The sequence below is a fragment of the Bison bison genome, unplaced genomic scaffold, assembly GCF_000754665.1.
Source record: "Bison bison bison isolate TAMUID 2011002044 unplaced genomic scaffold, Bison_UMD1.0 scf7180017863888, whole genome shotgun sequence".
NCBI lineage: Eukaryota > Metazoa > Chordata > Mammalia > Artiodactyla > Bovidae > Bison > Bison bison.
In genome coordinates, this window is record NW_011494460.1 from 508,611 (window position 1) to 521,946 (window position 13,336).

Genomic DNA, 13,336 nt, shown 5'->3' on the forward strand with positions numbered 1-13,336 from the left:
CCTCCTTTTTTTTTTTTTTTAACAGAGTGAACAGGGTCCCCCAGATCTCATTGGTAACAACATCTAGCAAGAATTTAATAGTCTTATTTTGTTTTTAAGACCAGGAATCATGGAGATGGCACTTGCCATCTCTTCATAACAGAGTTTGAATAATACTCTGTTACATCTTTTGTGAGCCTGTGAAATTTGACTTGTCTGAGCATGTTTCTGCATTTGACATAAAGACAAAGGACATGAAATAGAATAATTTATAGAGTAGAAGAAGCCGGGAGCTACAGCAGATCTAACGGGGCTTGAGCCATTCTCTAGAGACATTAGTCTTAGATCCCTGACATGATGAAAGCTCATCTTTACGGCATCTTTTAAGGCATATGGATCGCTGCAAGCTAGAATATAGGTCACAGTATTAAGATGTCCTCTTATATGAGAGACATTCATTTTTTTAAGAAACAGGGAGGTACAGGTGATTTGTGGTTCTCTTCCTTTCCCTGAATTTAGCAAGACATTCTTGCTAAATGTCTCTAAATATTGATGTGTTTCATCTCTGAGCCCAGCAGTTACATTATCCGATGCTTTTATATGCCAACATTTTCCATAATTTCCCACATCTTCCAGCCCAGCCTTTATGCCACCAAGATTTTTCTTGACTAAATCACAGTTCTTATTGTTGGATATTATACCAGTTTTTGATGAACTTCATTTTCTTTATCCAAAGGATTAGGATATATATTTCTTGTCATTTTTTTTTCACACAGTTCTGGTGTTTGTAAACATTGCGGTAAACTCAAAATATCAGTAATCTTTAAAGGAAACTGTTTCCCTTGCTCATGGCTCCATGCATGTGTGCTAAGTCACTCAGTCATGTCCAACTATTTGCGACCCCATGAAGTAGCCTGCCAGGCTCCTCTGTCTGTGAAGCTTTCCAGGCAAGAATACTGGAGTGGGTTTCCACTTCCTCCTTCAGGGGATCTTTCCAACCCAAGGATCGACCCACATATCTTCCGTCCCCTGTAGTGGCAGGCAGATCCTTTACCATTGCACCACCTGGGAACCCCTTTGTTGATGGCTGGTATACAGTTTATATAGTCTGACTTAAGCTACAGTTTCTAAAAGTGGCAAACAATATTAATTTCATTTCTTTTCTGAATTTCTAACAATACAGGATTATATTTTTCTATATTTATATTAGATAGAAGTCAATGAATATGCGTGCCTAATGATGTGAAATAAAAATAATGTCTCAACTTATTCATTATTGTTTCTAGAATTGTTTTTAGATAGGGAAATATCCTAATTTTTAATACCACTGATTAATATTGCAGAAAAAGAAAATCACATTGCAGAATACTTCAGATGGAATAAAACATGCCTTCCAGACAGACAACAGTAAGATATGCCAGTACCTGCTGCACCTCTGCTCTTCCCAGCATAAGTTCCAGCTGCAAATGAGAGCAAGACAGAGCAACCAAGATGCCCAGGATATTGGTAAGGAGGTGCAAACTGTGTCAGATACCTCCAGGGTAAATGCATGATTTTTGCCACAAACTTTAAAAGGACTTCCATATTTAGGATGAAAATGACAAGGTACGTAGATGTCAAATGACTGAGTCAAACTCATAAAGGTATCATAAATGAAGCCGAGGCATCAATTTCATGGATATTTTGAAAATAAACAGCCCTGATGAGTCAGGGAGTACCTGTTGAACTATTTTGTGCTTATCGTTAGGCTAGCCAGTGTATCAATAAATACTGTAAAAGTTTCAGTCATATTCTCTACCCATAGTAAGCTTACACACTGTTTGGGAAGATAAGGACAATATACATGAAACAGTAATACACACGAGAGGGTCAGAGTTTTAAGAACAGGTTATATTGCACAGCCTCTGTGATCTACATTACAGGAGGAAAGGGAGATCAAAGGAGAGAGTATGAGAGTAGTCGCACTTGAATTGAAATTTGAAGGACAAAAATAGTTAAGTAGACTGAAGATAAATGGAAGGACTCTCCAGATGAGGGAAAAACATGGGAAACAAGGCAGGGAGCAAGGGGAGTTACATACCATAACAGTTTTAGGGATGATCCATTTCCTTTGAACTTGGTCACATCCCTGTTCTGAGACTGAAGTGAATAACTTATAGTGCCCAACGTGAGCGCTCAGGAGAGTGATTTAACTTTTGCAGAGGAACCAACAGAAGAAACTAGTTTAGCTCTGAAAATAATCAGAGCTGAAATATTTAAAGCTTACTCTACAAGGCCATGTGTAGTGATTAAGGTTGTAGAAAGTCTAGTTCTGCACAGTCAGTTCTTAGGGACTTTAGCGAAGCATTCTGAAGAATTTGATTAAAAAATTAAATATGGTAGCACTGATGACTTTGTGCAGTAGAGCCCTATGAATTCTTTATCCAAACTTTCTCCTGTCCTAAAATCTTACAGAAAGATATATTCCCTGTAGGGTCAGACTTGGGTGATGGCAACCTATGAATAGATGTTTCTCACTTTTTCAGAATCAAGATGGTAGGGACTGTATACTTATTAAAAATGAAGATTCCAGAAACCTACCTGAAACTTAGTGAATCACAATCTTTGGGCATTTTGTCCCTGGAATCTGCATTTTAACAGGCTTTCCTCTGTAATGATTTTTATGCATGCTAAAATATGATAACTACTACTACTATGATCCTATTGTTCCTTTTCTTTCCCTACTTTGCTCTGCTAAAAAGTGTGTATGCGCTTATGTATTTTCAAAAGATCATAAAATATCAAACTTATCAGAGCTATCCGTATTCCTACTTGGACTAATATTCTCTTAAATACAAATCAAAATTGCAACAATTGAGGGTTACGTTATAATAGATGGTGGTACAGTGTGCTGTAGTGAAGAGTCAAAACCATGAAGCCAGCCTTCTTCCCTCAACATTTCAATGGTAGAGTGTAGTAGTTAAGAGTATGGACTGTGGAACAACACTGCCAGTGTTCCAACCAGTGTTCAGAGCTTGCAAGCTCTGAAACCATGGTCAGGCCACTCAAACTCTCTGCCTTAGTTCCCCATCTGTAAAATGGTTATCATAGTAGTAATACCGGCATCATAAGGTTATTGTGAAGACGAAATGAATTCATGCATGTAAAAGTGCCTGGCACAGAATAACTTTTGAATAAATATTATGATTATTTCATCACCATCTTCAACATTGTTTTACAACAGCTACCACTAGTAAAGGGGCTTCCCTGGTGGCTCAGATGGTAAAGAATCTGCCTGCAATGCTGGAGACCTAGGTTCAATCCCTGGGTTGGGAAGATCCCCTGGAGAAGGGAACAGCTACCCACTCCAGTACTCTGGCCTGGAGAATTCCATGGACAGAAGGGTCTGTCAGGCTACAGTCCATGGGGTTGCAGAGAGTTGGACACGGCTGAGTGACTTTCTCTTTCACCACTAGTAATAATAGTGGTGGTGGTGGTGGTAGCAACAGCAGCAACATAGTAGTAGTAGTAGAATGACCTTGGGAAAGTAATTGACTTTTCAAAGTCTTGTTTTCTTCAACCGTGCAGTGAGTATGTTCAACGAATCTGTTTTGCCCCTTGGAACACAACTGTGTATCCCTAGCTCAAATGTTAAAGGACTTTAAGGTGGTATTAGCCACATCTATTCCCTTATTTTGGTAAGCTTTCAAAGGAATTAATGTCTTCTTGGAATCGGCTTAGAAGTAACCATCTGCCTACTTAACTGTCTGTACCAGTGAAAATAATAAGTGAAAATAACTGGTGTAATCTATAGGAGGTTGATGGGGGGGCTCACAAGTGTATGTTGCTTTTTTAGCATCATATAATATGGGTTCTTTCTAGAACCTCACAAGCCATTAAGCCCAAAATTTTACTGCTGAGGAAACAGGTTCAGAGAAAACAGTGTCTCCCTTCACCTCATAGTTAGAGGTCAAAGAAGACTGGACCCTGATCTTTTAATTCCTAATCCAGTGTTCTTTCTTTTGATAACTTTACAAAAAACTAATTTGCATGGAATGAAGTTAAGATTAATAATCATTTACTGAGCACTTACTGCTTACAAGATACTCTGCTAGGTGCTATGGGTTAGCAAAAGTAAATGAATCCAGAGAGCATACAGTTAAGTTGATGATATAAAGAGATACAAAACAAGTACAAAAGACAATAGAAACATGTAGATTGCAGACTGTGGCCTTTGAGTTCAAATTTGAAACATTAGTAATAGGATGTAGGTTCATTCTAATGTCCTTCCCATCCTGGCGGTCCTTGTTGGAGTCCATTCCAGGTGAAAAGTAGTTGGACAGTAGATAAGTGATTGGTTTATTATCTATTCCATGAATATGTGCCGGATTTTAAGTTCTGCCCAGGAGTGAGCTATGAATGGATTTGAATAGCATTATCCTTGGTATGTTTACAAAACAGACATAACCTAAGCTGAACTGTCTAATCCTATTCCTGCTAAAATTTGTCTGCATTTCCTTCAGGGTAAGGAAATGTATTGGGTAGAGAGGCATTTTCCAGCAGCTGAATCTGTATCAGACTCAGTTTTGAATTTTTGAATAAACTCTGTTTTCAAAGAAAACAGAATTAATGTAATCTGTTCTAAGAAAAAAAATCTATTTTAAGCTTAAGATTATTCTGGGAATTTTAAAACCACTCTTTTTTTTATTATCATGTTTTAACTTGCTGTCCACTTCTACTTTAGAAAAAAAAATTATGAGTTTTCCCGGTGACAGTGAGACATGTTTATTTAAACTTCATTCTGATGCATGAACATGAAAGAATTTTAGTGTTTTTCCTGTCTGTTTATGTCTGAGATGAAATACTGATTATTAATTTTCCTGGGAATTAGAAGATAAATGAAACAAAATCTAAAGATCCAAATCAACAGCATTTGACATTTTCTTTTAAAAACAAGTTTTGGGGACTGTTTACTTAGTGGTCAAGCTGTAATTCCCTGTAGAGTGCAAAACAGGGTTGGTACTTTCCATGGGGGGACCAATGCGTATGCCTTGTGATGTGGATTACTAATGCATGAACAACCAAATCATTTGAAATTCTGTGCTCCTGATCCTTTATATACATGAAAGGATTTTGACGCCAGAATTCTGTGATTCATTGCTTTCATTTATAGCCTCAAATGTTCAACTACTAACATGACATTGGCTCTCACAAAATAGAATGGTCAGTTACTTGTTAGGAAGTATCCCTAAATTTAGCCCCAAAAAGAAGACTTGGATAAGTATTTAAGACTGAAACGAATTTAAGCGTAAAGAGAATCTCAGCTCATTGATGTGTTAACTAACAGAAACATCCTGTGAGGAAAAAAGTCAATAAGAGGGGAAGGTGGTATTGACATTGAAATAAAATGACAGAAAATTTGCCATAAAAGGTTTTTGTTTTGTTTTGGGTGGTTTTTGTCTCAGGTTTTTTTTTTTGTTTTGGGGTTTTTTTTTGGGGGGGGGTGGGTAATAGTTCTATTGAGATCTAATTCACATACTGTACAATTTACCCACTTAAAGTGCACAATTTAGTGATTTTTCATATATCCTCATTGTTAACCGAGTTGTGCAAACATCACCACAATCTGCCATAAGTTTTTAAAATTATAAGAATGTTCTCTCTGGGCGAAACTCTCCTCTGCACAACTTTTTTCAGGCATGAACTCACCATATCGGCCTGTCCAGGTTTGATCTCTCCCTCTCCCCATCCTTGGTTCCCTGGTGTTTTAGCAGAGGTACTCCTAGGGTTAAATGTCATTCTCTGTCAAATGTCATTTTCCTTTGTAAATGAGCACTATAATTGGGAACTCAGGGTCAACAAGCCTGAATGAAGCCCAAACATTAGTAAATCCAAGATCACTAGCTGAAGTTAGAAAGGCTGACCGGGCCCCTCCCTGGCTGTGAGAAAGCCACAAGGATGGAGAGATGGTCTGGAAACCAGGATCTTCCCACCTACTTTTTAAAACCCTCGATTGCCACTCTCTGAAAGCTGCCTACTTCTGCAGGCAATCAAAATGAGTGAAAACTGCATGCTGTCTTTTCTATTTCTTAAAATAGCTCTTCTCCTAAAGATTCTATGGTGTTTCCATCACGTAAAGCAATCCTGTTTCCTTGTAGAGAGAGCTTCGTTTAGGAGCCTGAACCTCCAAGCAGAGTCCGTTAGAGGATTTAATATGGGACGAGCAGTCAGCACTGGTAGTCTGGCCAGCAGCACCCTGAACAAACTTGCCGTTCGACCTCTGTCGGTTCAAGCTGAGATTCTGAAGAGGCTCTCCTGCTCAGAGCTGTCGCTTTGCCAGCCATTGCAAAACAGTGCAAAAGAGAAGAATGGCAAAACTGCATGGGAGGAAAAGCCTAGAGGGATGAGTAAATCATACCACGATCTCAGTCAGGCCTCTCTCTACCCTCACCGGAAAAATGTCAATGTTAACATGGAGCCCCCACCACAAACCATTGCGGAGTTGGTAGGAAAAACGCTTCACCAGATGGCAAGATCTGATACAGAATCTCTGGCAGGAGTCACAAAACTCAATAAGTAAGGACATAATTAAGGCAAACTACCTACTTGTAAATTCTACATTTCATACTTTTGTTTTTGATGATTTATTTTCACCGTTTTTTTTTTTTTTTACATTGACACTTCCCCCCTTCCTACCTTTGCTTTTCCCTCTTTAGTTCAAAGTCTGTTGCGAGTTTAAATAGAAGTCCTGAAAGGAGGAAACATGAATCAGACTCCTCATCCTTTGAAGACCTTGGTCAAGCATATGTTCTAGGTCAGCATAAACCGGCTTACCTTCTTTCTCCTATGCCCCTTGCTCATAGTGAAGGAAATGAGACAATGTTAATTACCAGGAAGTTAGAATTTGGGGTCCTGTTTCCTAATGGTCTCAACTTTTTGTGAATATAAAAGTTCAGACTACTTTAAAAATACCAAAACAAAAACAAAAAGCACCAAGTCAAATTTAAAAAATTGATTTAACAGGTGATTGCCTCACAGCATAGGCTGTTTGCTTTCTCTTGGTCGCAGTTCAAAGTCATGACAGTCTTACCGAGAGAACCCAGACAGTCTGGTGCCATGGCTCTGGGTAGCCTTTGGGTTTTCCTTGCAGCCTGTGAGAGTAGACTCCACTAATGCTACATGTTTTGAAGAGCAGTTTATTTAAGGTACTTTCTGAATGGAGACAATGGACAAAAGTTTATTTAGGGTACTTTCTGAATGGAATTGTCTCTAAAAAGGAGATAAGTTTTAAGAACTGTGCTATGGTTGTTAGGTAGAAATTCCTAGTTGATTTAAGTTTTCTCAGATTCTCCCAGCTAGCTATGAACTCTTTTAGACAAAAGTCATTTGTGTTGCTGATACATACACATACTATTGTTTTGTGCATCTTAAAAGGGAAAAAATGTGGGAATCCATCTTTAGAAGACTGGATATTTAAGCATAAAGGTCTGAATGATTACTCAAAATAGGAAATAACTAGGGAGACAAGAGATCAACAAGGATGCCCTCTGCAGTTGTTTTATTAAATAATACTAATTAACTCCCCCTTAGAACTAAATTTGATTGTTTAGCCCTAAGCACACAGAGTTAAAAAAGTATTTTCTCACCCTGTAATTGGATTGAGAATAAGTGGAATAAATGAAGTCAAAAAGAACTGTACACTATAGTTGTTAAATATTTATAGAAAGTCACATTACTTCAATATAGATTTATACAACTTTCAGAGATTATACTATCATCAATTTAAATTGAATTGCTTAAAAAGAAACTTAAAATAGCTGAAAGACAAGACTCCATCTTATAGGTTACCCTATGCATTGAAAATAGCCTAAAAAGCCACCAATTCAATCTTTAAGAAAGTAATTTTCAAAGTGTATTCATGTATAATGAGATCTCTTATAGACTCTTAAGTTATTTTCATTAGGAAGGCTTTGTTCATCATAAAAATTCATCACATATCAGGTGCTGAGTAGTAAATATTCCATAGGAAAGCACAAGTAAAATTCAACCATGAAAGAAAATTTCTGTATTTGTTTTTGATTGATTATTCATTCTTTTTGAATATTGAACTTCCTTATAACATTTGAACAGACACCTTTAAAAATCATTTTAGTTTCATCATTTCATATATGACATATCAAAATGTCATTGTCAGAAACAATACATTTGTGTTTCAATTAAGTTCATTGTGGGAAGACATTATTCTGAGTGTAAATAACAGAAATTGTTGTTGCCTTGATGTTTTATTGATTTTTATTATTTTATCAGAAGAAATTTCTTCTATATATAATATCTGACAATTTTTAAACTGTCTAATAATCTAATTTATACTACAGGAATGACTTTGCATAGTTCTGGAAATTCTTCATCCCAAGTACCCTTAAAAGAAAATGGTAGGTTTACAAAATGTTTTTCCCCTCATTTCCATCATATTTTTTCTCTTGTACCTTGTAAGAACATCGTGGACCTACTAATAATTAGTTTTCAATTCCATGCCAAGGATTTTAAGCCTTGCCTTACATTGGAGTCAAAGGAGAGTTGTGGTTTTCAGCATTTTGATGATGTGAAGGGACCTATAATGTAGACTACTGTGAAGTCACAAATTCGAGATAAGGACACTAATTGGGGAGCTAAGATAGCTTAGATGGGAGATAATTTTGATTGAAAAGAGCTTTAACTCAGGTAGTTATTTGAAAGGGATACTTCTGCTGAATCTTGAAATAAAAGGAGTATTTATTCAGGCAAAGTGGTATAGATAAGTATTTCAGACCAAGGACGCAGTATGATCAAAGACATGCAGACATGGGAGAAGATAACCAGATTCAAGGAAATGTACGAACCTCAGACTGGGGGTATACTGGGGTCAAGGTGAAGATTAAGAACTAAATGTGGACTATTGTTGAATCTTACCATAAATCTTTTGGGAAGAATCTGAAGACTTTAAATGTTGAGGTAAAGAGTTTAGAAAGAATCTGAGAAGAAACAGAATTGTAGGAAAAAAAACTTTGTACAATGATTTGAAAGTCAGTGGGTTCAGAATGTTTAGAATTTAGCTTACTTTCATGTACATTATTTCATTTTTCTAACAACTTTCATGGGTCTAAAGAATATTATTATCACTATGTATACACTATTTTTTCTCCAAAAATGTTTACGTTTTACCCTTAAATTCTTAAAGTTGAAATAATCAGAAGCCTGATGAGAAGGAAGCAAATATGCTAATCAAAAGTGTTAATATTGTTAAACCTGATGAAACTTTAAGTTTTGTCCTCATTTTCCTGAGAGCCAAGGCAAAAATAAAGGCATGAATATTGGTTGAACCGTATGAAACTTGTTTTTGTAGGTCAAAACTGTCAGACCCCAGTAAGTTATTTTGTATAATTCTCATTCTCTAATAGAAATACAAATACACATGCAAGAGAAGAACATTTTTCTTGGGAAGCAAAATTGTGTCCCAAAGTAGATCTTTTTACTTTTATAATATCTTAAATTCTCAGAACAAATAAAGATTTTTTTTCATTTCATAGTTTTTCATGTATCAATCCTCAAAAAGTCTGAGGGTATACAAGTAAAGAAAAAGTTAGTCAACTTACACTTGGGCATAAGTTACTAAGACCTTGTTGTATAGCTTTTTGATAACCAAGTGTTTTTCATGGACTGAAGTTAGAATACCTCTGTACCTAAAAGAACTCAGTTATTAACATGTCCGTAATGGTTGTACTTATTGTCTGACGGTTCCTTAGTGCTTACTATGTGCCAAACACTTTTCTAAGTGTGTTGTGTTTAGCTCTCAGTCCCTACAACAGTCCTGTGAGGTGGATCTAATGTTATTTCCTTTTCACATGAGAGACACCAAAGAACAAAAAGGTTGAGGTGCACAGTATGTCATGGAGCTGGCAAAAGCTGGTGCTGTGATTTGAATGCAGGATGTCTGTTTCCAGAGCCCACACTCTAAACCACCCTTTAGGCTGTCTCCTAGAATAATAATGCCTAATTATTTGTAGGTATTATTTTTCCCAGCTAAACTTTTGAAAGAAGCTGAATAATAATCTTTTCAAGAATGAGAACCTGAAATGTGTTCTTTACCTAGATTCTAATGGGAAAGAATATGAACTTACATTCTGAATTCAAAATAAACAGCCTGTGCAGAGTAGGATCTATGTTTAAAGTTCTGGACACCTGTATTTTCCCACCTGCCCCCTACAGCAGGGCCAATCCACCTTCCCATGGAGGCGTTCCCCTGTTGGCTTACAGACAAGTTTATATTTTCTTTAAGATTCTCCTTGAATCAGTCCAAGTAGCCCTGAATTAATTAATGTCGAGAATTGAGTTTTGACATAATAGAGCATGGCAAACATGTTTTTCCAGATAAGGTAACTGAAGATTAAAAAGTAAGTTATTTGCCCATTGGTCAAATACAGGACTTTTTAATTCTAATTTCAGTGTTTTTCTTTGCTCATCAAGACTACTAGGAGAAAATTAGAAATGAGCATTAGGTAATACTGAATTATTTACCACTTAATATAAGGACCAATGAATAAAATTTAATCTTAGCCTTTTACAACTTTCAGAGACCCATAAAGAGTGTGGAACTTAGAGGATAAAAGAAAAAGGCAAGAGTGTTCTATCTCATGAAACAAGTATGGAAAGGATTCTAGTCCTTTGATTAACTGTAATTTCTCCCCCCTTTTCAAAAGAAGGTTGCTTAACCTTTCAAAAAAAGATACATCGTATAATAGCCCTTTTTTTCTTTTTTAAAAATTATGGTTGATTTATAATAGTTTCTAGAGTACAACATAGTGAAGAGTATTTTATACTTCATTAAAAGTTATTATGAAGCAATATCTATTATTATTACAAAGCAATAATTCCATGTACTGTACAATATATCTTGTTGCTTATCTGCTTTATACATGATAGTTTGTATCTCCTAATCCCATACCCCTGTCGACCCTCCCTGATTCGGTCTCCCCACTGGTGACCACTGGTTTGTTTCCTATACCTGTGCATCTGTTTTGCTAAATATATATCCATTTGTTTTATATTTTAGATTCCACATGTAACCGATATCATACAGTATATGTATTTTCTGTCAGACTTATCTCCGTAAGCACAGCATTCTTATTCTCTAGGTTCATCCACATTGCCGCAAATGACAGAATTTCATTCCTTTTTATGACAGTGATATTCCATTGTGTGTGTGTGTGTGTGTGTATCACATCTTTATCCATTCATTCTATTGATGGACACTTGGGTTGCTTCTGTATCTTGGATATTTGTAAATTGTGCGGCTATGAACCTTGGGGTACATGTGTATTTTTGAATTAGTGATTTTGTTTTTCCTGGATATATACCCAGGAGTGGAATTGCTGGGTCACGTGGTAGTTCTGTTTTTAGGTTTTTGAGAAACATCCATACTGTTTTCCATAGTGGCTGCACCATTTTACATTCCCACCAACAGTGTACAAGGATTCTCTTTTCTCCATACCCAACAGCATTTGTTTTTTGCATGTAGCCATTCTGACAGGTGTGAGGTAATAGCTCATTGTGGTTTTAATCTGCATTTCTGATGATTATTGATTTCAAGTATCTTTTTCTGGGCCTGTCAACCATTTGTATGTCTTCTTTGGAAAAATATCTTTTCAGGCCTTCGGGTCATTTTTTTTTTTTGATTGTGTTTTTTATATTGAGTTGTATGAGTTATATATTTTGGGTATTATCCCTTAATGGTCATATTTGCAAAATACTTTCTCTTATTCGATAGATTGTCTTTTCATTTTGTCAGTGGTTTCCTGTGCTTTGCAGAAGTTTTTGAATTTATTTGTTCATTTTTGCTTTTATGTCATTTGCCTGAGGAGACATATCCAAAAATATATTACTACAATTTATGTCAAAGTGTGGTTCTGCCTATGTTCTCATCTAGGAGTTTTATGGTTTGGGGTCTTTGATCCATTTGGGGTTAATTTTTATACATGGTATGAGGAAATTTTCTAATCTCATTATTTGACATGTACTATTCCAGTTTCCTTAAGCAACACTATTGAAGAGACTGTCTTTACTTAATCATATATTTTACTTCCTTTGCTATACAATAATTGACCATATTCTTGTTCAGTCACTCAGTCATGTCCAACTCTTTGCAACCCCAGGGACTGCAGCATGCCAGGGTGCCCTGTTCTTCACCATCTCCTAGAACTTGCTCAAACTCATCTTCATTGAGTCAGTGATGCCATCCAACCATCTCATCCTCTGTTGTCCTTTTTCCCTCCTGCCTTCAATCTTCCCAGCATCAGGGTCTTTTCTAATGAGTTGGCTCTTCTCATCAGGTGGCCAAAGTATTGCAGCTGCAGCTTCAGCATCAGTCCTTCCAATGAATATTCAGGACTGATTTCCTTTAGGATTGATTGGTTGGATCTCCTTGCAGTCCAAGGGACTCTCAAGAGTCTTCTCCAACACCACAGTTCAAAAGCATCAATTGTTCAGTACTCAACCCTCTTTATGGTCCAACTTTCACATCCATACATGAGTAATGGAAAAACCACAGCGTTGACTAGACAGATCTTTGTCGGCAAAGTAATGTCTCTGCTTTTTAATATGCTGTCTAGATTTGTCATAGCTTTTCTTCAAAGGACCAAGCGTCTTTTAGTTTCATGGCTGCAGTCACCATTTTGGAACCCAAGAAAATAAACTCTCACTGTTTCTGTTGTTTCCCCATCTATTTGCCATGAAGTGATGGGAGCAGATGCCATGATTTTCGTTTTCTGAATGTTGAGTTTTAAGCCAGCTTTTTACTCTCCTCTTTCACCTTCATCAAGAGGTTCTTTAGTTCTCTTCACTTTCTGCCATAAGGGTAGTGTCATCTGCATATCTGAGGTTATTATTATTTCTCCCAGCCATCTTGATTCCAGTTTGTGCTTCATCCAACCCAGCATTTCGCATGATGCATTAGGCATATAAGTTAAATAAGCAGGGTGACAGTATACAGCCTTGACATACTCATTTCCCGATTTGGAACCAGTTCATTGTTTCATGTCCGGTTCTAACTGCTGCTTTTTTACCTGCATACAGGCTTCTTAGGAGGCATATAAGGTGGTCTGATACTCCCATCTGTTTAAGAATTTTCCACAGTTTGTTGTGATCCACACAGTCAAAGGCTTTAGCATAGTCAATGCCCCAGAAGTAGATGTTTTTCTGGAATTCTCTAACTTTTTCTATGATCCAACAGGGTATTGGCAAATTGATCTCTTGTTCCTCTGCCTTTTCTAAATCCAGCTTGTACATCTGGAAGTTCTCAGTTCACAAACTGTTGAAGCCTAGCTTGGAGAGTTTTGAGCATTAC

At 36.8% G+C, this 13,336-nt stretch overlaps 1 protein-coding gene across 9 annotated transcripts in view; it reads left to right on the plus strand.

Annotated features, from left to right (window-relative positions):
- PTPN13 (protein tyrosine phosphatase, non-receptor type 13 (APO-1/CD95 (Fas)-associated phosphatase)) overlaps positions 1 to 13,336 on the plus strand; it is a 223,360-nt gene that overhangs the window by 144,907 nt on the left and 65,117 nt on the right. For 6 of the 9 annotated variants that reach the window (XM_010833760.1, XM_010833762.1, XM_010833764.1 and 3 more), the window contains 4 exons: positions 1,323 to 1,485; positions 6,117 to 6,534; positions 6,675 to 6,772; positions 8,334 to 8,390. In XM_010833760.1, coding sequence (XP_010832062.1) covers positions 1,323 to 1,485; positions 6,117 to 6,534; positions 6,675 to 6,772; positions 8,334 to 8,390 — 736 coding nt within the window. The remainder of the gene's footprint in view (positions 1 to 1,322; positions 1,486 to 6,116; positions 6,535 to 6,674; positions 6,773 to 8,333; positions 8,391 to 13,336) is intronic. The other 3 variants (XM_010833766.1, XM_010833767.1, XM_010833768.1) reach the window with 1 other exon arrangement.